At 44.4% G+C, this 26,266-nt stretch overlaps 1 protein-coding gene across 2 annotated transcripts in view; it reads right to left on the bottom strand.

Moving 5' to 3' along the window:
* Positions 1-26,266, bottom strand: part of LOC110507925 (chloride channel protein 2) — a 214,799-nt gene that overhangs the window by 68,524 nt on the left and 120,009 nt on the right. For both annotated transcript variants that reach the window (XM_036964661.2, XM_036964662.2), the window contains exons 3-9: positions 12,936-13,067; positions 11,948-12,076; positions 11,683-11,816; positions 11,264-11,341; positions 7,668-7,746; positions 5,901-6,026; positions 2,888-2,972 (exon numbers count right to left, since the gene is read on the bottom strand). In XM_036964661.2, coding sequence (XP_036820556.1) covers positions 2,888-2,972; positions 5,901-6,026; positions 7,668-7,746; positions 11,264-11,341; positions 11,683-11,816; positions 11,948-12,076; positions 12,936-13,067 — 763 coding nt within the window. The remainder of the gene's footprint in view (positions 1-2,887; positions 2,973-5,900; positions 6,027-7,667; positions 7,747-11,263; positions 11,342-11,682; positions 11,817-11,947; positions 12,077-12,935; positions 13,068-26,266) is intronic.

The raw sequence follows: 26,266 nt of genomic DNA, 5'->3' as shown, positions 1-26,266 counted from the left end.
ATGAGTTAAAGCTTCCCTGCTCAGATCACGAGAGGGAGGACATCCACCAGACAAAAAGGAGAAAGAAATAGGGATTTTCTTCTCTTTGGGAGCACACGCAGAGTTAAGTAGTAGATGGCTGTTCTTTCTTCTGAGATGAAGAAAGAGAGAGAGAGACGAGAGAGAGAGAGAGAGGCTCTGGTCTAATTCAGTTATGTGGTAAGCCCAGAGGCTACGCTACTACGGTAACAGCAAGCTAAAATAAGATGTCCTAAATGCACCACCTCGCTAGCTGAATAATCAATGTTAGGTGACTAACGTCAGGAGGCTATCCTCCTGAACACTCACACCAGCTTTCACCTGCTAACAGAGGCAACGTAGGGCTCACTGTCTAACAGAGGCAACGTAGGGCTCACTGGCTAACAGAGGCAACGTAGGACTCACTGGCTAACAGAGGAAACGTAGGGCTCATTGGCTAACAGAGGCAACGTAGGGCTCATTGGCTAACAGAGGCAACGTAGGGCTCACTGGCTAACGGAGGAAACGTAGGGCTCATTGGCTAACAGAGGCAACGTAGGGCTCACTGGCTAACGGAGGAAACGTAGGGCTCATTGGCTAACAGAGGCAACGTAGGGCTCACTGTCTAACAGAGGCAACGTAGGGCTCACTGGCTAACGGAGGCAACGTAGGGCTCACTGTCTAACGGAGGCAACGTAGGGCTCACTGGCTAACAGAGGCAACGTAGGGCTCAATGGCTAACAGAGGTAACGTAGGGCTCACTGGCTAACAGAGGCAACGTAGGGCTCATTGGCTAACAGAGGCAACGTAGGGCTCAATGGCTAACAGAGGCAACGTAGGGCTCATTGGCTAACAGAGGCAACGTAGGGCTCATTGGCTAACAGAGGCAACGTAGGGCTCATTGGCTAACAGAGGCAACGTAGGGCTCACTGGCTAACGGAGGAAACGTAGGGCTCACTGGCTAACGGAGGCAACGTAGGGCTCATTGGCTAACAGAGGCAACGTAGCGCTCACTGTCTAACAGAGGCAACGTAGGGCTCACTGGCTAACAGAGGCAACGTAGGGCTCACTGGCTAACAGAGGCAACGTAGGGCTCACTGGTTAACAGAGGCAACGTAGGGCTCACTGTCTAACAGAGGCAACGTAGGGCTCACTGTTTAACAGAGGCAATGTAGGGCTCACTGGCTAACAGAGGCAATGTAGGGCTCACTGGCTAACAGAGGCAACGTAGGGCTCACTGGCTAACAGAGGCAACGTAGGGCTCATTGGCTAACAGAGGCAACGTAGCGCTCACTTGCTAACAGAGGCAACGTAGGGCTCATTGGCTAACAGAGGCAACGTAGGGCTCACTGGCTAACAGAGGCAATGTAGGGCTCACTGTTTAACAGAGGCAACGTAGGGCTCACTGTTTAACAGAGGCAACGTAGGGCTCAATGGCTAACAGAGGTAACGTAGGGCTCACTGGCTAACAGAGGCAACGTAGGGCTCATTGGCTAACAGAGGCAACGTAGGGCTCAATGGCTAACAGAGGCAACGTAGGGCTCATTGGCTAACAGAGGCAACGTAGGGCTCATTGGCTAACAGAGGCAACGTAGGGCTCATTGGCTAACAGAGGCAACGTAGGGCTCACTGGCTAACGGAGGAAACGTAGGGCTCACTGGCTAACGGAGGCAACGTAGGGCTCATTGGCTAACAGAGGCAACGTAGCGCTCACTGTCTAACAGAGGCAACGTAGGGCTCACTGGCTAACAGAGGCAACGTAGGGCTCACTGGCTAACAGAGGCAACGTAGGGCTCACTGGTTAACAGAGGCAACGTAGGGCTCACTGTCTAACAGAGGCAACGTAGGGCTCACTGTTTAACAGAGGCAATGTAGGGCTCACTGGCTAACAGAGGCAATGTAGGGCTCACTGGCTAACAGAGGCAACGTAGGGCTCACTGGCTAACAGAGGCAACGTAGGGCTCATTGGCTAACAGAGGCAATGTAGCGCTCACTTGCTAACAGAGGCAACGTAGGGCTCATTGGCTAACAGAGGCAACGTAGGGCTCACTGGCTAACAGAGGCAATGTAGGGCTCACTGTTTAACAGAGGCAACGTAGGGCTCACTGTTTAACAGAGGCAACGTAGGGCTCAATGGCTAACAGAGGCAACGTAGGGCTCACTGGCTAACAGAGGCAACGTAGGGCTCACTGGCTAACAGAGGCAACGTAGGGCTCACTGACTAACAGAGGCAATGTAGGGCTCACTGGCTAACAGAGGCAACGTAGGGCTCACTGGCTTACAGAGGCAACGTAGGGCTCACTGTCTAACAGAGGCAACGTAGGGCTCACTGTCTAACAGAGGAAACGTAGGGCTCACTGGCTAACAGAGGCAACGTAGGGCTCACTGTTTAACAGAGGTAACGTAGGGCTCACTGTCTAACAGAGGCAACGTAGGGCTCACTGTCTAACAGAGGAAACGTAGGGCTCACTGGCTAACAGAGGCAACGTAGGGATCACTGGCTAACAGAGGCAACGTAGGGTTCACTGTCTAACAGAGGCAACGTAGGGCTCACTGTCTAACAGAGGAAACGTAGGGCTCACTGTCTAACAGAGGCAACGTAGGGCTCACTGTCTAACAGAGGAAACGTAGGGCTCACTGGCTAACAGAGGCAACCTATGGCTCACTGTCTAACAGAGGCAACATAGGGCTCACTGTCTAACAGAGGCAACGTAGGGCTCACTGTCTAACAGAGGAAACGTAGGGCTCACTGTCTAACAGAGGAAACGTAGGGCTCACTGTCTAACAGAGGAAACGTAGGGCTCACTGTCTAACAGAGACAACGAAAAGCTCACTCGCTAACAGAGGCAACGAAGACCTCACTAGCTAATTGAAGACAACTTAGACTCACCCAATGACAGCGAAGGCTGGGAGCTCCTGGAGGTCAAAAGGGAAGTCCAGACGGAAACGGGTTTTAAACAGAGCTGTGATGGTCTCTGTGTAGGACGGAGGGAGGGAGTAAGGGATGGAGAGAGAGTGATTCATCATTATCAAAATGCTTTTAAGGGGCTATATACAGTACAGACCTTACATCAATGATTGCATGTGCCAATATACAGTATACTGTATGGGTTGTTCCACGAAATGAGTGCCTATTGCATCCCGTTGATATTTGAAAAGAAATTGTGCACCAATACTGATTTTTAAAAGACTTTTAATATTTAATGAGGAGCCCTTTAATATAGACCACATGGATAGTGGCGCCATTGTAAATAAGAATTTCCGTTTAACTGACCTGCTTAGTTAAATAAATCTGATTTCTTTATATGAATAAAAACTTGCTAAAGTGCTAAAATTCTCCATTTTAACATGTTCCTCTGTGCACCCCTGACTTCTAGGAAGATTTGAACATGTTCCTCTGTGCACCCTCTGACTTCTAGGAAGATTTTAACATGTTCCTCTGTGCACCCTCTGACTTCTAGGAAGATTTTAACCCACTTAACCCCTACGTTTCCCCCTTATTGTAAAGCCCTGGTTATGCTGTTGCTTTGAAAAAGTCATTTCTGAAAGATTATTATTTATTTAATGTGATTAGTGAATCATTTACGTGTGTCCCTCATTTTAATGTCAACCCTATTACGTGAACTGAAAAATTCAACATAAAATGTTGGTGTAAAAGCAGGAGAGCTGGCTGAACAATTTTTTGACCATTTTCTGGTGTTTTGAGGTGGAAAACTGAGCGGGTCGAGCATAACACGTCAACCTGTTACCCATTGATAGACAGGGTAGAAATCTTTACAAATTGTGAAGCTTGCACTCAAGTGCCTCTTGCTGTTACACACAAGTTTCCATTCCCCATTTCACAAGGGGATTAATGGCCAATGTAACATTCCTGTTACTTTATTTGACCCTTGATAGTCATTTTTTAATTTTACCTACAGAGATGGGAAAACTTGTTTGTTAAAATTCTGTGAATTCCAAAGTTATTTTCACACATCTCAAAAGGCACTGAATTGGTGGAATGACCCATATACACTTAACAAAAATAAAACCCAACATGCAACGATTTCAGAGATTTTACTGAGTTACAGTTCATTACGGAAAATCAGTCAATTGAAATAAATTCATAAGGCCCTAATCTATGGATTTCACATGACTGGGAATACAGATATGCATCTGTTGGTCACAGATACCTTAAAAAAATGTATGAGTGTGGATCAGAAAACCAGTCAGTATCTGGTGTGACCACCATTTGCCTCATGCTACGCGACACATCTCCTTTGCATAGAGTTGATCAGGCTGTTGATTGTTTCCTGTTCTACTCCTCTTCAATGGCTGTGTGAAGTTGCTGGATATTGGTGGGAACTGGAACACGCTGTCGTACACGTAGATCCAGAGTATCCCAAACATACTCTATGGGTGACATGTCTGGTGAGTATGCAGGCTGTGTATTATCATGCTGAAACTTTGGGTGATTACGGCGGATGAATTGCACGACAATGGGCCTCAGGATCTCCTCACGGTATCGCTGTGCCATCATTTAAATGCAATTGTGTCCGTTGTCCATAGCTTATGCCTGCCCATACCATAACCCCACCGCCACCATGGGGCACTCTGTTCACAACGTTAACATCAGCAAACCGCTCGCCCACACAACGCCATACACGCTTTCTGCCATCTGCCCAGTACAGTTGAAACCGGGATTCATCAATAAAGAGCACACTTCTGTGAGAGAGAAATTAACATGTTTACCTGTTTTGTTTAATATTAACAATTATACTTAACAAATAGTAAAGGGATGTTTTCCACTCCAGCTCCCTGCAGCTTGTCTGGGTATGGCCAAGGACATGGTGTTTACTCAAGATAGAGATAGCTTGAGCTGACAATTGATTTATGCCATAGAATGAGTTGGTGTTTCTGTACTGTGAGGTACAAGTTAAGAGCCCTCGTCTTGAGGGCCAAACTCTGGTTTCCATACAATGAGCACAGGCTTTACCGCAGATACTGTCTGCTGTGAATTATTCATTTCTTTCATACTAAGTCTAATCTTTTGACCCATTCCACACATCTGTTGTTTGTCATGAACATTCAGTAGGATGTACTTTGCTATAAAATGCTGTGGCTCAAATCTGTTTGTTGGGCTCTCAATGAATCATCTAAGGGTGGTTCGTCGACCAGCTTCATTATTGCAATAATTAATCAATGTAATTAATACATTTTGAAAAAAGTTATATCCTGATTGGGGATTGACCTTGTCTCTAATCATTATTAATTTGAATTACCATGACACTTCTCTAGCGTGCCAATGGCCATCGAAGGTGGGCAGTTTCTACAGTTTGTGAAGAAATTCTTCAGTTGTGCAAACCCAGTTTCATCAGACGTCCGGGTGACTGGTCTTAGACTATGTGGAGGTCCTGGGCTGGCGTGGTTACACGTGGTTTGGAGTTGTGAGGCCGGTTGGCAGTACTACCAAATTCTCTAAAACGACATTGGAGGAGGCTAATGGTAGAGAAATGAACATTAAATTCTCTGGCAAAAGCTCTGGTGGCAATTCCTGCAGTCAGCACGCCAATTGCACGCTCCCGGAAAAAACTTGAGGCATCTGTGGCAAAACTGTGTTGTGTGACAAAACTGCACATTTTAGAGTGGCCTTTTATTGTCCTCAGCACAAGGTGTGCCTGTGTAATAATCATGCTATTTAATCAGCTTCTTGATATGCCACACCTGTCAAGTGGATGGATTATCTTGGCAAAGGAGAAATGCTCACTAATATGGATGTAAACAAATTTGTGCACGAAATATGAGAGAAATAAGCTATTTGTAAATATGGAACATTTCTGGGATATTTTATTTCAGCTCATGAAACAAACACTTTACATGTTGCGTTTATATCTTCATTCAGTACACATGTAGACCGGTCTTACCCTCGTCTTTATTCCACACAGCCAGGACTCTGAAGATGAAGGCACTGAAGGTAGCAGCGAAGAACCCTCTCCAGTAATTCCTCACCGCAAAGAACGTAGATGTTACCTCAATACTGAACAGCACACCTACAAAACACACACACATTAATACATTTCTCAGGAACACACAGGAACATGATCAAAGTAACTATGTGAATGGGGAAGAGCAAACATTGCAATCTCTGACCCAGCCAGTGTATCTGTCAGTCAGTGTTATCCCACAGGGCACACCACGTAATTTCAAGGTGAATAATTGCGTAATATTTGGTTGAGACGTTGATCAATGAGATTACAACCTATATATTTACCAACTCAAAAAGACTGCCAAAAGTGAGTTGAAATTCAATTGTGTTATCACTAAATCAAATCAAACCAAAATGTAAATGAACTTTAAATTCATGTTTGATGTAGTCCTATTCTTTAACGTAGAATTTCGGTTGAGATGGAGATGTGAGTCCAACATATTAATTGTTGATTTGTAGACAAACTGGAATTAAAGCCAGACTAAGTCAGTGGCACAGATGGAACTGTCCTTCAACACTTTTATATTTGGGCCTCCCGAGTGGCACAGCGGTCTAAAGCACCGCATCGTAGTGCTAGAGGCGTCACTGCAGACCCGGGTTCGATCCGAGGCTGTGTCTCAGCCGGCTGCGACTGGGAGACCAATGAGGCGGTGCACAATTGGCCCAGCGTCGTCCGGGTTACGGGAGGGTTTTGCCGGCCGGGATGTCGATGTCCTTATCCCCCTCTCTAGCGACTCCTTGTGGTGGGCCGTGCGCATGCATGCTGACTTCGGTCGCCAGTTGTACGGTGTTTCCTCCGACACATTGGGGCGGCTGGCTTCCGGGTTATGCGAGCACTGAGTTAAGAAGCAGTGTGGTTTGGCAAGGTCATGTTTTGAAGGACGCATGGCTCTCGACTTTCACCTCTCCCGAGTCGGTACAGGAGTTGCAGCGAAGGATATCCCGAAAAAGGGGTAAAAAGTACAATACAAATATAATAATAAAACATTTTTATATTTGGTTGAGTTGACAACCTAACTATTCAATAACACTACATTTCATTACATTTGAAATCAACCAGAGATTGAAATCATAGGCCTATGTAGTCTATTTGTTGTTGAATCCTGGGTTGAATTGAGACAATAGCTGTTGATGACTTTGCAAAATGCGATACGTTTATAGAGGCCTAAATAACATCATTGATGATATAAGAGTGATTTAGCATGGTCACATTTCATTTGCTCTGTTAAACCCATCCTTTGGAATGACTTCAATAGCAACATTGAATCTATTTAGTTTTTAAGTGGAGATCTCTCAAGAATCATTCTCAGGATAGCACATTGGTAATAGTCAGTGACAATTATCATAGCTAAGGGCTAGGCTACGTTAAAACCCTGGACGGGAGACCAAGGGTAGTTGTAAGTAGATACATTCTACAGTAGGTGCTGCCCAGCCTATTGTTTTTTTTCCTGATAGTGGATATAACGTCGAAGATCTGACATTGTTTTAAAAGGTATAAATTCAACACATTTTATACAAGGTTTCTCTATGCTGAAATGTGGTTACCATGATGACAATCATGTTGAAATTCCACCCTCAAAACAGTTTATGTTGATGACTTTTTTCAAATCCAGCATAGATTCCCTGTCAGAATACGTTGACAAATCACACTGAAACAACATTAATTCAACGAGTTTGTGTCTATTGGGATGTTGGTATCACTCACCTCCAATAGGGGCAGCGAAACAGCAGCCGACCCCCACAGCACAAGCAGCTGCCAACATCTCAATGTTCCTCGACTCATTCTGTAAACACATACGGAGAGGCATATTTACATTTACAGACACACACACCCTATGAGGTAGGCTAGGCCGTTGTCGGGTGGATGTAGACCTAGCAGTGTGGAAGGAGGCATACAAGGATGCTACGTTTTCCTGTCCAAGGGGAGGTCTTTGATGTGTAAAAATGGGGAATACATAAGTGCCAAAAGTAAGCTACTACATTATTTACAAAATAATAAACAGGACGAAGAGCCATATAAACTAGATTTAAATCAATAAGTCAGCCCACTGACTTCCCCCAGGGCAGCTCTCACTAATGCCTGTTAGCAATTAGCATGCACAGCAGCAAGTATAGCCCAACGTTCCCTTGTCAGAGCTGTTGTGGATGAAATGCAGAGTTAAAATATTTTTTTTACCCATAACGCATTTCACCATGAAACATAATAATAACAAATAACAAAGCAAAGCCACCTCCCACCCGTTTCAGTATAAAGCTGAGGGATAGGGCTGAAGAAATGTATCCATTCTCAAATTCATGGACAGAGCTCTGTATGCAAGGACTGAACTAAGCTCATGAGGCACTAATAAGTACAATTCTTAAAGATTCAAATGGATACATTTCATTAATTCAGCGTTTACCCAAACTCAGTCCTGGGGACCCCAAAGGGTGCATGTTTTGGTTCAGCTGTGTAGTGCTAGGGCAAACACCAAAACATGCATCCCTTGGGGTTCCCAGGACCAAGATTGGGAAATGCTGAGTTAAAATGTTTGCCTCCGTTTGCCTGTCACACTTACTCCGACCAGGAAATATGAAGAACCCTTCTCCACTTTAGCTTGAGTGCTAATGTGTTTATTCCTAAACATGATCACTTTGTAGGTAATATTTGAATGAACAAATGCATTGATGCCAAAACGAAGCAGCATGCTCTCATAGTTTCTCAACTATCATAGTTTCCATTTCTCAACACTCAAAATAGCGAAGAGCATTCCTGCAAATATAAAACGTCTTTCATAAAACAGTTTTGATAATATTGAATTGCTTTACTTTGGTAGATGGCACAGAGAGATTGGATCTATGCCACTGCCCAAATAATCACATGGTACAGTCGAATGTAATAAAACTTCTGCAAACACAGTATGGCATGGGACTATAGATGGATTACGGATATGTAATTTAAATAGGTGGTAGAGAGATGGGATATGGAGTTCTGGAGAGGAGGAAGTTATGGTGGATGTTCTGCCCTTCATCTCCAGCCATGCTTTACCTTGTTTCCTATGAGGCTTGGCTCCTTTAAGCAGCATGTTAGTGAAACAGAGAGGTGAGTGTGAATGTGTACTAAACACCACCACACACACACACTTGTCATTAGTATGCCATAAAATGCACCATATTCGTATACAGTACAGATACAACATAGAGAGGAGGGAGAAAGAGAGAGAGGATGAGGGAAGGAGAAAGAGGCTAGAGGGAGCCGAGGGAGAGAAGGACAAGAAGATTAAGGGGAGACAGACAGACAGACAGACAGACAGACAGGCAGGCAGACAGGCAGACAGACAGACAGACAGACAGACAGACAGACAGACAGACAGACAGACAGACAGACAGACAGACAGACAGACAGACAGACAGACAGGGGTATGTAGCAAAGGAGTTCTCCACACTTGAGGGGACTTGGGGGTTTGCTTCAAAGATTCTTCATTGCCCCTGCCCTCGTCCCTTCACACACACACACACTGACAGAGGGAACAAGGGACTCTCATCTTCAGAGTACAGAGAGATGACTCAAAGATTCCCTCTCTCTCATTCCCTCTGTCCCCTAAGGCCCAAGCGGAACAAACATAGTCTTTCAACTTTCTATCTCTCTACTCCTTTTTGCCTGGTTGTCCGTCTTTACCTCCATGTCGCTCTCCCTTGCTTTCAAAACTTTTCTTAATTTATGTATCGCTACATTTATTTATCGCTCCCTGTAGTATAGCTAGGGAGATTCCACATGAGATGTCTTTAATTAGTTAGCAAATAAAATGCTAGTTGAAATATTTATTATGCGTATGTTACTTGTGTAAATATACGTACTGTGTGTGTGTGTAAGCAAAGAAATACATACGCATTCTGGACATGTGCTCCTTCGGAACAGTCAAGACAGAAAACATTCTCTAAACTGGCAATGTGTGACATGTTTCTCTCTTCTTCGCCAAGTCAAGTCTTTCCTCTGAGCTAGCCCACTAACAGGCCTGCTTTTAAGCCGACGCAGACAGGAGCAGTCGATTAGGAATAGGAACAAACAGATTGGAGAATCAGAAGTGTGTGTTTCTCACAGCTCCTCCTGAGCTATCACAGCTTCTTTTACCCCCATCAGAGAGAGTAGAGTGAGAGGGAGGGAGAGAAAGATGTCGATCGGCCTGATCTAGGAGTTCAGAGAAACAAGGAATCTTTTCAATACATAGCTAAACTACAGTACAGTTCTGTCTTAAGGGAGAGATGAGCCTGCTCAGTGAATTACTATGGCATCGCAACCATAGTGGAGTTGGTTTGACTGCATGATCAGTGGCTACAGTAGATGATAGATATAGTGATAAGATGTACTGTGGTGGTACTGTGGTTTAAATGTGATGTGCATAAGGGAGAGTACTGGGAAAAAGTTAGGCTATGGAAGTGAAATATCAGAGGCAAGTATAGTGTTGAAAGAAGAAAGCAAAGGATTAATAAAGCGAAGCCAGCTCAGAACGGGAATCCAAGTGCCCGCCTCAGTTGACGCATCAGCTGAGATTGCACCAATTAGATGCTAGTAACAATCACGCCTGCCTTATTTGGAGGTCTATTTAGCGGACCGGTTCTGCTCATATATCTTGCTGCTCCTGCTAGTATGCATTTGCTTATAGTGATAAGATGTAATGTGGTGGTACTGTGGTTTAAATGTGATGATAAATGTAGCAGATTAGTCTCGTGACTACTATATACTTTGTTTGTTCCTATGCTAGCTTCAAGCAGAGCCTGTGCTCTCGGTTAACACACCCCATCACTGCCTATTATTGTCCCCAGCACAAGGTCCACCTGTGTAATGAGGATGGTGTTTAATCAGCATCTGTCAGGTGGATTGATTATCTTGGCAACGGAAAAATGCTCACTAACACATTTACATTTGAGTCATTTAGCAGAACTCTTTCCTAGAGCGAACTACAGTAGTAAGTGCATACTTTTTCATGTATTCATACTAATAGTGATGTAAACAAATTTGTGCACAAAATGTGAGAGAAATACGCTTTTTGTGCGTATGGAACATTTCTGGGATATTTCATTTCAGCTCATGAAACATGGGACCAACGCTTTACATGTTGCGTTTATATTTTTGTTCAGTGTATATTGACACTGCTTGGGCATTGAGCTACCCTGAAGGAGCAGAGCCTATATCGACAAGACGTGCATTATTCATTTCGTAATAAATGGTTCAACATATTTCTGCGTGGTGTTTCCTTCTGAAAGATCATATTGATAACAATGTGGTAACTTGTGTGTGTGTGTACTTGTCCAGGTGTGGTTTACCTCGTAGATTCCACCAAACAGAGACATGAACTTGCTGAGGAGTGCAGCACACAGACTGGCAATGTGAACAAACGGACCCTAGAGAGGGAGAGAGAATGTCTTGTGAATGATTTCCTAAAATACTTGGTCCACGTGTCATCACAACCCCACGCCAGCGCCAGTCTCTGTGTTTCACTATGATAACCCCTTGTCCTATGAATCACAGATATATTGATTGATTTTAGGAGCCTTCAAGCCAGATTGCATCTGCTGGCTGTCAAATGTGTGTGTGTCTGCATAACTAGTGGAACAGACTGTACTGTACTGGCAGCAACATGTGACACACTCATACAAGCCTGACTGTGAGAACAGCGTATGTGTGTGTACGGGTCAGAGGTGTGTGTGTAGTGAGAATAATTTGTACTGAGTGTGTCTGTTACCTCCTTTCCCAGAGGCATGCCACTGCCCAGGGCACAGGTGAGGCCGATCACTTTGGCCACAAAGGTTTTAAAGGTGAGGTATTCTTTCAGCACTACACCCCTCAGAATGGTCTTCATCTCTGGGATACCTGAACCTAGAGGGGGAGAGGGGGTTATGGTGCTATGGTGCAGTCAGTATGTGTGTGTGTGTGTGTGTGTGTGTGTGTGTGTGTGTGTGTGTGTGTGTGTGTGTGTGTGTGTGTGTGTGTGTGTGTGTGTGTCTTACCTACGGCCTGTGGGGCCAGTATCTGTGTGAAGCCAGCTGAGAAGGTGATGAGCACCACAGGGTAGGTGACCCAGGCCAGGTATTGGAGAAACACATTACTCTCCAGGCCTCCGTACATCCACTTCTGTGCTGTGGACACACACAGTCCAATATCAACTTGGTGTCAATCATAAAGTAAAAGTACATCCAATATATAAATTGTGAAAACATATATAAATCATGAGAATCGCAATACCTATTGCCACCTAAGTATCGTGATAATATTGTATCGTGAGGTTCCTGGCAAATCCCAACCCTACTCATGAGTACAGCGACAAAATATCTGACAACAGTAGAACCCGCAGGACTCTTCTCCTAAAAATGACTTCATTACAGGGAGAGATCAAAATGTGTATGTGCCTGTGTGGAGAAAGAGGGGATGGGCGGCTTGCTTCTAGATGACTCACTCTTCTCCCCTCTCTACTTTCTCCACATGCAGTCTACCATCTGACACACACACACACCACAGCAATGTGTGTAAATGTGTGTTTGACTGAAGATATAGCACATTGACACCCACACACCTTCTGAACACCCAGCATACATGCTACCAGCACACAAACACAGTTTCACGCTGCAAAAATTAAACTAAACCACGTTTAAGCTAATCGTACACACACACATGCGCACACACAGTTTCATGGCGCAAAGATGACATTAAACCAGATTTAAGCTAATCATACACACAAACACACACCTGCATGCAGCTCAGGAGGACAGTAATCTGCACTGCAGCTCACTATGAACACACACACCCTGGTTGGAGGGATGTACGTGAGTAAACCACAGTGTCTGAGATTATCTGGTGTGTGACATGTCTTATTTAGCTGCATGCAGGAGAGATGTCAGATGAAAAGATTCAGCCAAAGGAACGGAGTGTACAGCTGACCAACGTCGTCATTAGACCAAGTCTACCCCAACTCCCTCCCTTCAACTCCCTCCTCCTTACCTTGTAGACAGATGGCGATAGCGAAGTCAACCACCCAGCTGACCAGAGCCATGAGTAGACCGAGGAGGATGAGGAAGATCCAGTCTTCACCAACACGAGAGATGAGGAACTTCTGACAGCGCAATGTACAGACTGGAGGGAAGAGAGATACAGGTGCACACTGTTAGGCAACAACAACACTGTTACTACTAAAGTACTGGTCAGTCAAGTCAGTCAGAACTACAAAACAAACCAACCAACACATCGTTTAGCATTGTTAAAACTACATTACCCACCTTGGAGTCAGTACTACACATACCCACCATACAATGTAAACCCCTGCACCCACAACTGCCCATTTGTTGATGTCAACTTTCGCACAGACACCTCTAGTATAATTTTAAATGGGGCTGTTTTTTTATTCACAGAGTTTACTCCAATCCTCTCGTCTTTCTAACCCCACCCCCCCCACCCCCCACACACATACTGTACTGCGTCCTCTACCAGTTCCTCCCCTATTTTCCTCCGCTCTCTCCCTCTCTCCTGACCTCATTGCTCCTCTCAGAGTGAAGAGGTCTAGCAGCAGGGGCACCTCTAGTCCTCAACTTTAACGACTGTGTCACATCAGGCACTCCACACTGTCCTAACACTAGTACTGCTCTGCTCCCCTCTCATCTAATTCTGTCTCCTCTCATCTCACCAATGTACTAAACCACTAAACCACACTAATGCTACTTTACCACACTACAAGATTATGTCAGAGGAAAGGGAGAATAAACAAAGGTATAAAATAAAATCTTCTTTCAGTATCTCCCTCTTCCTCTCTCTTCCTGCCTTTCTTTTCCTTCTCATCTAAAATATTATTGCTCTCCCCATCTCTGTCTCTCCTCCATCATGTATAGTACAGCCTGTGTGTACTATCATATAGGGGAACAGATTGTCCTGAGGCAGGAATGGCGACAGAGCATTAGTACACCCTGTGTGTACTATCATATAGGGGAATAAATTGTCCTGAGGCAGGAATGGCGACAGAGCATTAGTACACCCTGTGTGTACTATCATATAGGGGAATAGATTGTCGTGGGGCAGGAATGGTGACAGAGCAACATGCATGTTTTTAGTACGCTAGGCTACGCACACACTCTCCAATCAACACCCTCACTGTCTGTCTAACACACACTGCTTATATAAGCAGTGTAAAACACTGTGTGTGTGTTGCATCATCTCACCCACAGCCCAGCTGTGTTCTAAGAGCCCCTTCTGTTCTCTAGTCAGCATCCAGAGCAATTAGGGTTAAGTGCCTTGCTCAAGGGAACATCGACAGATGTTTCCTCTAGTCGGCTCGGGATTCGAACCAGCGACCTTTCGGTTTCTGTCCCAACGCTCTTAACCGCTAGGCTACCTGCCTCTGTCTGTTTGCGTGTGTGAGAGCATGTACATATACATGTACATATACAAGTGTGTGTTTCAACCAGCAGCAGGTGTAAGCGTGTCTGGTCTCTGAGCAGTAATGTGGTTAGCTCCGTCTGTGCTGCTATGGCTCACTGGTTTTCCTTGGGTACACAGTACACACATTAAAAAGCTTACCAGCGTTATTCTTTATGGCAGGCAATAACCTGCATTCCATTCCCCTCCGTCCCTATCCTCTCTTCTCTTCAATTTCTCATTCACCCCATCCTGTCTTCCACCCTTCCTTCCTTACCATCTCTCTTTCTCATCACTCTTCAACCCACGGCTTTAACTTCTCTCATTACTCTTATCCTTCGTTTTCCTTTTCTACCTTCTATCTCTTCTCTTTGTATTGGTCTTCCTCTCCTTACTGGAACTTTCTTTGCTTTCTCTCTCTTTCCACTTTTCATTTCCTTTTTTTCCTCTGTCCCTAGTTTCTTTGCTCCTCCATCTCCTTCTCCTCTCCTGTCTCTCTTGGACTATCCTTTAGCCTTCTTTTTTTACGCTTTCTCTCTCCCTCTCTCTGCCTCTAGCAATAATACCCACATACCTGCTGAGACTAATTTAGGTTGCCTTGGATACAGAATGCGTCCGCTTTCCATGCCAAACTCTAAATGGCTGAGAGAATTAATGAGTGAAGATGAACAAGTGAGAGAAAGGAAACACATAAAAGGAAACACATAAGAAAGAGAGACAATTAGCTAGGCCTGCTTGGCTATGTGTACAACCACAAGCAAATGGCATTAGGATAGAACGGGACAGAAAACCACACCACTCAGCTCTTTAACTTTTACATATCAACTAGGAGAGAGAGGAAGAGAGGGAGGGAGAAGGAGACAAAAAAAAGTGCACGAGGGAGACCCCTATAAAACACAACCCTTCCCTCCTTGACTAATACAACCCTATAAAACACAACCCTTCCCTCCTTGACTAATACAACCCTATAAAACACAACCCTTCCCTCCTTGACTGTAGTCTAACCCCTATAAAACACAACCCTTCCCTCCTCGACTAATACAACCCTATAAAACACAACCCTTCCCTCCTTGACTGTAGTCTAACCCCTATAAAACACAACCCTTCCCTCCTTGACTAATACAACCCTATAAAACACAACCCTTCCCTCCTTGACTAATACAACCCTATAAAACACAACCCTTCCCTCCTCGACTAATACAACCCTATAAAACACAACCCTTCCCTCCTTGACTAATACAACCCTATAAAACACAACCCTTCCCTCCTTGACTAATACAACCCTATAAAACACAACCCTTCCCTCCTTGACTGTAGTCTAACCCCTATAAAACACAACCCTTCCCTCCTCGACTAATACAACCCTATAAAACACAACCCTTCCCTCCTTGACTGTAGTCTAACCCCTATAAAACACAACCCTTCCCTCCTCGACTAATACAACCCTATAAAACACAACCCTTCCCTCCTTGACTGTAGTCTAACCCCTATAAAACACAACCCTTCCCTCCTTGACTAATACAACCCTATAAAACACAACCCTTCCCTCCTTGACTAATACAACCCTATAAAACACAACCCTTCCCTCCTCGACTAATACAACCCTATAAAACACAACCCTTCCCTCCTCGACTAATACAACCCTATAAAACACAACCCTTCCCTCCTCGACTGTAGTCTAACCCCTATAAAACACAACCCTTCCCTCCTTGACTAATACAACCCTATAAAACACAACCCTTCCCTCCTTGACTAATACAACCCTATAAAACACAACCCTTCCCTCCTCGACTGTAGTCTAACCACCATAAAACACAACCCTTCCCTCCTCGACTGTAGTCTAACCCCTATAAAACACAACCCTTCCCTCCTCGACTAATACAACCCTATAAAACACAACCCTTCCCTCCTCGACTGTAGTCTAACCCCTATAAAACACAACCCTTCCCTCCTCGACTAATACAACCCTATAAAACACAACCCTTCCCTCCTCGACTGTAGTCTAACCCCTATAAAACACAACCCTTCTCTCCTCGACTGTAGTCTAACCCCTATAAAACACAACCCTTCCCTCCTTGACTGTAGTCTAACCCCTATAAAACACAGCCCTTCCCTCCTCGACTAATACAACCCTATAAAACACAAACCTTCCCTCCTTGACTGTAGTCTAACCCCTATAAAACACAACCCTTCCCTCCACGACTGTAGTCTAACCCTTATAAAACACAACCCTTCCCTCCTCGACTAATACAACCCTATAAAACACAACCCTTCCCTCCTCGACTGTAGTCCAACCCCTATAAAACACAACCCTTCCCTCCTCGACTAATACAACCCTATAAAACACAACCCTTCCCTCCTCGACTGTAGTCTAACCCCTATAAAACACAACCCTTCCCTCCTCAACTGTAGTCTAACCCCTATAAAACACAACCCTTCCCTCCTCGACTAATACAACCCTATAAAACACAACCCTTCCCTCCTTGACTAATAAAACCCTATAAAACACAACCCTTAAACTCCTCGACTGTAGTCTAACCCCTATAAAACACAACCCTTCCCTCCTCGACTGTAGTCTAACCCCTATAAAACACAACCCTTCCCTCCTCGACTGTAGTCTAACCCCTATAAAACACAACCCTTCCCTCCTCGACTGTAGTCTAACCCCTATAAAACACAACCCTTCTCTCCTCGACTGTAGTCTAACCCCTATAAAACACAACCCTTCCCTCCTCGACTGTAGTCTAACCCCTATAAAACACAACCCTTCCCTCCTCGACTGTAGTCTAACCCCTATAAAACACAACCCTTCTCTCCTCGACTGTAGTCTAACCCCTATAAAACACAACCCTTCCCTCCTTGACTGTAGTCTAACCCCTATAAAACACAACCCTTCCCTCCTCGACTAATACAACCCTATAAAACACAACCCTTCCCTCCTTGACTGTAGTCTAACCCCTATAAAACACAACCCTTCCCTCCTTGACTGTAGTCTAACCCCTATAAAACACAACCCTTCCCTCCTCAACTGTAGTCTAACCCCTATAAAACACAACCCTTCCCTCCTCGACTAATACAACCCTATAAAACACAACCCTTCCCTCCTCGACTGTAGTCTAACCCCTATAAAACACAACCCTTCCCTCCTCGACTAATACAACCCTATAAAACACAACCCTTCCCTCCTTGACTGTAGTCTAACCCCTTTAAAACACAACCCTTCCCTCCTCGACTAATACAACCCTATAAAACACAACCCTTCCCTCCTCGACTAATACAACCCTATAAAACACAACCCTTCCCTCCTCGACTGTAGTCTAACCCCTATAAAACACAACCCTTCCCTCCTTGACTGTAGTCTAACCCCTATAAAACACAACCCTTCCCTCCTCGACTGTAGTCTAACCCCTATAAAACACAGTCCTTCCCTCCTCGACTGTAGTCTAACCCCTATAAAACACAACCCTTCCCTCCTCGACTAATACAACCCTATAAAACACAACCCTTCCCTCCTCAACTGTAGTCTAACCCCTATAAAACACAACCCTTCCCTCCTCGACTAATACAACCCTATAAAACACAACCCTTCCCTCCTTGACTAATACAACCCTATAAAACACAACCCTTCCCTCCTCGACTGTAGTCTAACCCCTATAAAACACAACCCTTCCCTCCTCGACTGTAGTCTAACCCCTATAAAACACAACCCTTCCCTCCTCGACTGTAGTCTAACCCCTATAAAACACAACCCTTCCCTCCTCGACTGTAGTCTAACCCCTATAAAACACAACCCTTCTCTCCTCGACTGTAGTCTAACCCCTATAAAACACAACCCTTCCCTCCTCGACTGTAGTCTAACCCCTATAAAACACAACCCTTCCCTCCTCGACTGTAGTCTAACCCCTATAAAACACAACCCTTCCCTCCTCGACTGTAGTCTAACCCCTATAAAACACAACCCTTCCCTACTCGACTAATACAACCCTATAAAACACAACCCTTCCCTCCTTGACTGTAGTCTAACCCCTATAAAACACAACCCTTCCCTCCTTGACTGTAGTCTAACCCCTATAAAACACAACCCTTCTCTCATCGACTGTAGTCTAACCCCTATAAAACACAACCCTTCCCTCCTCGACTAATACAACCCTATAAAACACAACCCTTCCCTCCTCGACTGTAGTCTAACCCCTATAAAACACAACCCTTCCCTCCTCGACTAATACAACCCTATAAAACACAACCCTTCCCTCCTTGACTGTAGTCTAACCCCTATAAAACACAACCCTTCCCTCCTCGACTAATACAACCCTATAAAACACAACCCTTCCCTCCTCGACTAATACAACCCTATAAAACACAACCCTTCCCTCCTCGACTGTAGTCTAACCCCTATAAAACACAACCCTTCCCTCCTTGACTGTAGTCTAACCCCTATAAAACACAACCCTTCCCTCCTCGACTGTAGTCTAACCCCTATAAAACACAGTCCTTCCCTCCTCGACTGTAGTCTAACCCCTATAAAACACAACCCTTCCCTCCTCGACTAATACAACCCTATAAAACACAACCCTTCCCTCCTTGACTAATACAACCCTATAAAACACAACCCTTCCCTCCTCGACTGTAGTCTAACCCCTATAAAACACAACCCTTCCCTCCTCGACTGTAGTCTAACCCCTATAAAACACAACCCTTCCCTCCTCGACTGTAGTCTAACCCCTATAAAACACAACCCTTCCCTCCTCGACTGTAGTCTAACCCCTATAAAACACAACCCTTCCCTCCTCGACTAATACAACCCTATAAAACACAACCCTTCCCTCCTTGACTGTAGTCTAACCCCTATAAAACACAACCCTTCCCTCCTCGACTGTAGTCTAACCCCTATAAAACACAACCCTTCCCTCCTCGACTGTAGTCTAACCCCTATAAAACACAACCCTTCTCTCCTCGACTGTAGTCTAACCCCTATAAAACACAACCCTTCCCTCCTTGACTGTAGTCTAACCCCTATAAAACACAACCCTTCCCTCCTCGACTAATACAACCCTATAAAACACAACCCTTCCCTCCTCGACTAATACAACCCTATAAAACACAACCCTTCCCTCCTCGACTGTAGTCTAACCCCTATAAAACACAACCCTTCCCTCCTTGACTGTAGTCTAACCCCTATAAAACACAACCCTTCCCTCCTCGACTAATACAACCCTATAAAACACAACCCTTCCCTCCTTGACTGTAGTCTAACCCCTATAAAACACAACCCTTCCCTCCTCGACTGTAGTCTAACCCCTATAAAACACAACCCTTCCCTCCTCGACTGTAGTCTAACCCCTATAAAACACAACCCTTCTCTCCTCGACTGTAGTCTAACCCCTATAAAACACAACCCTTCCCTCCTTGACTGTAGTCTAACCCCTATAAAACACAACCCTTCCCTCCTCGACTAATACAACCCTATAAAACACAACCCTTCCCTCCTCGACTAATACAACCCTATAAAACACAACCCTTCCCTCCTCGACTGTAGTCTAACCCCTATAAAACACAACCCTTCCCTCCTTGACTGTAGTCTAACCCCTATAAAACACAACCCGTCCCTCCTCGACTAATACAACCCTATAAAACACAACCCTTCCCTCCCTGACTGTAGTCTAACCCCTATAAAACACAACCCTTCCCTCCTCGACTGTAGTGTAACCCATATAAAACACAACCCTTCCCTCCTTGACTGTAATCTAACCCCTATAAAACACAACCTTTCCCTCCTCGACTGTAATCTAACCTCTATAAAACACAACCCTTCCCTCCTCGACTAATACAACCCTATAAAACACAACCCTTCCCTCCTTGACTGTAGTCTAACCCCTTTAAAACACAACCCTTCCCTCCTCGACTGTAATCTAACCCCTAATAAACACAACCCTTCCCTCCTTAACTGTATACTAACCCCTATAAAACACAACCCTTCCCTCCTTGACTGTAATCTAACCCCTAATAAACACAACCCTTCCCTCCTTAACTGTATACTAACCCCTATAAAACACAACCTTTCCCTCCTTGACTGTAATCTAACCCCTAATAAACGCAACCCTTCCCTCCTTAACTGTATACTAACCCCTATAAAACACAACCCTTCCCTCCTTGACTGTAATCTAACCCCTAATAAACACAACCCTTCCCTCCTTAACTGTATACTAACCCCTATAAAACACAACCTTTCCCTCCTTGACTGTAATCTAACCCCTAATAAACGCAACCCTTCCCTCCTTAACTGTATACTAACCCCTATAAAACACAACCTTTCCCTCCTTGACTGTAATCTAACCCCTAATAAACACAACACTTCCCTCCTTAACTGTATACTAACACCTATAAAATACAACCTTTCCCTCCCTGCTCCTCACTCTCTCACAGCAACATCTCCCATAGATGGCTTCCTTATGCTATTGAGATGTTTAGGGATGGGAGGATGTTTATGCAAATTAGATATAAATACTGTGGCTGATTCTCGGGTAAACGCCTAGTTGTGTTCCTCCATCACACCACCACCCAGTATATGGGAACGACTTACCAGCTTATGACTTCACATCACACTGAGCATGGTTACATGCACACAATAATACAATTATTGTAGATAGTCAGATTAATATACATTTCCCTAAAAATCCTGTATGCTTACTTCGATTTGGACCTTACACTGATTAAGATAAGCAGAGTAAGGTGTTTACATGACTATTGCAATACTCGGCCTACTGCCATAATCCGTTTAATATTGAATTATTAGAGTGCATGTAAAACATACTCTATGATACGTCTCATTGCTGGTTAATGGCGTTATGACACAAACTCTCCTCGCTTCGCTGCCTACTTCTATACCCCCTTCTCTAGTGGGGGTTTACGGTCGTAAAGGGAAATGCTATGAAATAACTCCAGCCATGAGGTAGACTGGCATGACAGGATGATAACTGATTAAAACACGAAGGTGAAAACTCCTGTTCTGTTTTAGGGCTCAGTGCAAGACAGGTGGTGATGACATAAGACCTGAAAGCCGGAGCCAACCCCCAGAGCTCTCATTCTGCTCTAAGTGTGTGTGTTTAGGAAAGCGTGTATTAAGAGCAGGTGCAACCAGAGCTTCCCGGGGAGGTCTGAGCTCAGTGTATGACAGCACCTATAGCCTGAGCCCAGCTATCAGCCAAGCCATTAGTCTGATGGGTGAATGGGTGAGTGAGCCAGGGGAGCTCTGGGGGTTGGAAGAATACCTGAGGGTAAGTGTCTGGTCTACTGATGGCTGACACACATTAAATGACACAGATGGATGGTGAGTAGAGGGAGGACTCTCACCAGGTGCCACTCATCATGACCAACAGATAAATCTCTACCTCTAAACTCTACTTACCAAATCTGCCTCTGTTACATTCCAATTGCCTTCTCTTTCTGAACTCATGTTTTATGTCTTTATTTTCCTCTCGTTTGCTTACTGTTTTTTCTCCTATTCTTTCTATTTCAGTGCGAGTCAAAGTGGAGAGCTTTGATCCATGGCCAAAATGACACGCACGTACGCACGCACGTACAGAGTTAGATACCACCACAACATAATCTTCAATGAAGACATTATGTTGTCATGGCAACAACCCTTATATCCCCCTTCCTGCTAGAGGACAGCTGGGACCTGTTCCTCAGGTCTAGGGGTGGAGTTTGTCCTGCTCAGATCTAGGGGTGGAGTTTGTCTTGCTCAGATCTAGGGGTGGAGTTTGTCCTGCTCGGATCTAGGGGTGGAGTTTATCCTGCTCAGATCTAGGGGTGGAGTTTGTCCTGCTCAGATCTAGGGGAGGAGTTTGTCCTGCTCAGATCTAGGGGTGGAGTTTGTCCTGCTCAGATCTAGGAGTGGAGTTTGTCCTTCTCAGATCTAGGGGTGGAGTTTGTCCTGCTCAGATCTAGGACCAAGAGCAACTCCTGACCAGTCTTTGGGATTAGCTACTTGTAAAAACATTTAACAAATGTAACGCGTTTCTTTACAATGTTACTTTATGTGGAAAGCATCAAGTTATATTACTAGTTATATTACTTTGCATTACTGTCATGAAAAAAACCCTCAAAATCTCAGTTTGTTTGACTGTCGGAGGGAGCAGGGTGAGCCTCGCATGCTATACCAAAGATATAAAGTAGCCTAACTCAGGTTTGATCACTTGTTTCTACTTTCGTCTGTGGCACTGCTTTCCTGTGCTAGTCTACAAGTGCTGCGCTATATATGGGCTGCTTAATTAGCCATATTTGGCATTTATTAGGATCTCCATTAGCCGATGCAAAAGCATCAGCTACGCTTCCTGGGGTCCACTTGAAACAATACATGACATAATACTGTAAGGTTCTGTATTTATTTTCTTAGTCAACCCTGTGTTCTGTTTCGTTGTGTTCTTGAATGTAGTCCTGTTTCTTTGTGTTCTTGAACATAGCCCTGTCTTTCATTTTTGTTCATTGATTTCTCCCAGAAGCAATTCTCCATCCCAGTATTGATAACCGTGAAGGGGGTTACTAAGTATGTAGAGGGCTTGATAGATTCGGGAGCAGCAGGTAATTTTATCGATCACCAGCTAGTACAAGAGCTTGACATTGATCTAACACCTGTCGCCACTCCTTTAAGGATTAACACCCTGGACGGGCAGCCATTGGGATTGGTTTTGGTGTGGAAGACTACAGATTGGTTTTGGTGTGGAAGACTCCATTCAACTTATGGAACTTCCCAAACAGCCACTCATCCTCAGACACCCCTGGCTTTGTCGTCACGACCTTGCCATCTCGTGGCGACAAGGTGAACTACTGTCCTGGTCTTCTACCTGCTTCACCAGTTGTCTCAGCCTACCCTGCAGAGCCACCATCATTGAGGACCCTGCCTCTGCAGTGCCACCCATCATGCCATCTGAATACGCCCAGTACAGCAATGTCTTTAGCAAAATCAAGGCCTCCACTCTGCCACCACATCGCCCAGGGGACTGTGCTTACCCCCTATCTATCCCGGAAAATGAGGCAATGGAGAACTACATTGATTAAACACTCAAATGGTTTCATTCGTCCTTCTTCTTGCCTGGCTGTGCAAGGCTTCTTCATTGGAAAACAGGACGGTAGTCTCCATCCATGTATTGATTACCATTCCTTGAATGACGTCACGGCCAAGAACCGTATTCCTCTGATCCCAGCGACCCTTGAACAAGTGGGCCACTCCAACATCTTTTTTTAAACTCGAAGTGCATATAACCTTGTCCGTATACGTGAAGGCGACAAATGGAAGACGGCCTTTATCACCGCACGAGGGCACTACGAATACCTGGTCATGCCCTACGGCCTTAGTAACGCCCCCGCCGTCTTCCAATCCTTTATGAACAAGGTTTTCCAGGATATCCAACTGCTTTCTCATCGTCTACATTGATTACATCATGATTTACTTCCACTCCCTGAAGGAACATATACAGCATGTGGAAAAGGTTCTTCAACGACTCCTTGACCATAACCTTTATGTGAAGACTGAAAAGAGCACCCCCATGTAACCTCGGTAAACTTCCTCGGTTTCGTACTGACTCCTGTAGGGATCAGCATGGATGAGAACCAAGTCACCGCCATCAGTAACTGGCCCAAACCCAACACCGTTAATTAAGGAACTCTGTTTCATTGGGTTCTCCAACTACTATCGCTGGTTCATTCGGAACTTCAGTTCTACTGCCGCTCCCTTCACTGTCCTTACCAGCCAAAAGACCCTGACCCTTCAATGGACTGATACAGTCCTGACTGCTTTCAACAACTTGAAACGCCTCTTCATCTCAGCTCCTGTCCTTCGCCAACCTGATCCGACCCTTCCTTTCACCCTGGAGGTGGATGCCTCCGGTGTAGGAGTCATACTCTCTCAGCGGGTGGGAACACCTCCAAAATCACATCCCTGTGCCTTCTTCACCGGGAAGTGATCCTACGCTGAGAGGAATTATGATGTGGGGAACAGAAGTCCTTGCCATCAAGCTGGCCCTTGAGGAGTGGCGCCACTGGTTGGAGTGCGCACAACATTCCTTTCTAGTCCTAACAGATCCTCGTAATCTGGAATATATCAGAGGTTAAACTCCAGAGAAGCCCCCTGGACTCTTCATACGCTTCCATTTTCATGTTACTTACATCCCTGGAAAGAAAAACGTAAAATCTGATGCTCTCTCCCACCAGTTTGACCTTCCGACCAGTAACTCCTACCCTACACCCATTCTCCCTTCCTCTTGCATTATGGGACCGGTACAGTGGGAGGTTCACCCTGCCATACAAGAAGCCCAATTCATCACAAGGCCCTTAACTCAATTCCATAGAAAATTTGTGGGCAGAACTGAAAAAGCGTGTGTGAGCAAGGAGGCCTACAAAACTGACTCAGTTACACCAGCTCTGTCAGGGGAAAAGGGCTGAAATTCACCCAACTTATTGTGGGAAGCTTGTGGAAGGCTACCTGAAACGTTTGACCCAAGTTAAATAATTTAAAGGCAATGCTACCAAATACTAATTTAGTGTATGTACACTTCTGACCCACTGGGAATGTGATGAAATAATTAAAAGCTGAAATAAATAATTCTCTCTACTATTATTCTGACATTTCACATTCTTAAAATAATGTGGTGATCTTAACTGACCTAAAACAGGGAATTTTTACTCTGATTAAATGTCATGAATTGTGAAAAACTGAGTGTAAATGTATTTGGCTAAGGTGTATGTAAACTTCAACTGTAACTACCATCAAAGGAATTATCTAAGTGTATTTCATGGACAGAATATTAATGTCTTATGATGTTAATAAGTTGCCAATTATATGAACAATGTCGTTCATTCTACATGTTGTTATGGAATATTTTTCATTATTTTCTGGGTTGCTTGTTTTAAGTGCTGATCTGAGATTGAATCAAATAGAAATGTCACTGACATGTCTATGGTACTGAGTGGGCTGCCCACATTGGGCTTTGTCCTAAGGCAGACAGTTTCAGTGCAAAAAGTGGAATTATATTATATGTGCATATGATTATTGTAGACAATAATCTTGGAGACAATAGTTAAACGAACATAGGTTAGGTTACTTACATTTACTGCACTTCTATTTCTCTGGGATATAATACAATTTCCATGTCCTCTGTTGCTTATTATGAAATGGAGGACTGGAGCACTACCAAACCCTGACCGTCAGTCTCTTAAACCTTTACAGGATCGGTGTCCCTAAATCGGGACAGTTGTTGCTCAATATGCGAAAATGTGACTAGAATGACGTTATAAACAACAGTCAACTTTCCGGGACATAGACATGTCTTATATGGGCAGAAAGCTTAACTTATTGTTAATCTAACTGCATTGTCTAATTTACAGTAGCTATTACAGTGAGAGAAAAAAACAGTCTGAGGATAGTGCAGTTTGAGGATAGTGCACAACAGCAAAACACTTATCACAGCAACTGGTTTGATACGTTCACATCTGAAGGTAAATAATGTACTTACATTCAAGAATCTTTCTCTGATATGTCATTCTGAGGGTCCCAGAAATAAAATGTAGCGCAGTTTTGATTGATAAAATCCATTTTTATATTCAAATGTAGGAACTGGGTTCTACAGTTTGACCCCACTGCTGTCTCTGGCTCCACACCCATCCTGCCCGGCCATCTAGATGTGTGAAGGTCAGTGTCTTTTCTGTAGGGAAGCTAATGATCCATCATGTATGACAATCCTAGGAGTGTGTATTTTTTTTATTACCATAGCATTTTTGTATGTTCTCTATTGTTATGTACTTGAAATTGTATCAATTGTTCAATTTGGCACATTTGGGCAAACTCGTGAAGGTCACCTGGCAGACTTGATACAAAATATTGTGTAGTGATGTAATTCTTACATGGATCAGTCAGAAACTTCGCACACACT

Source organism: Oncorhynchus mykiss, chromosome 27 (assembly GCF_057628025.1).
Source record: "Oncorhynchus mykiss isolate SJ-2025 chromosome 27, ASM5762802v1, whole genome shotgun sequence".
In the NCBI taxonomy this organism is placed as follows: domain Eukaryota; kingdom Metazoa; phylum Chordata; class Actinopteri; order Salmoniformes; family Salmonidae; genus Oncorhynchus; species Oncorhynchus mykiss.
The sequence above is the reverse complement of the archived record's forward strand: the minus strand, read 5'-3'. Positions and strand labels throughout refer to the sequence as shown.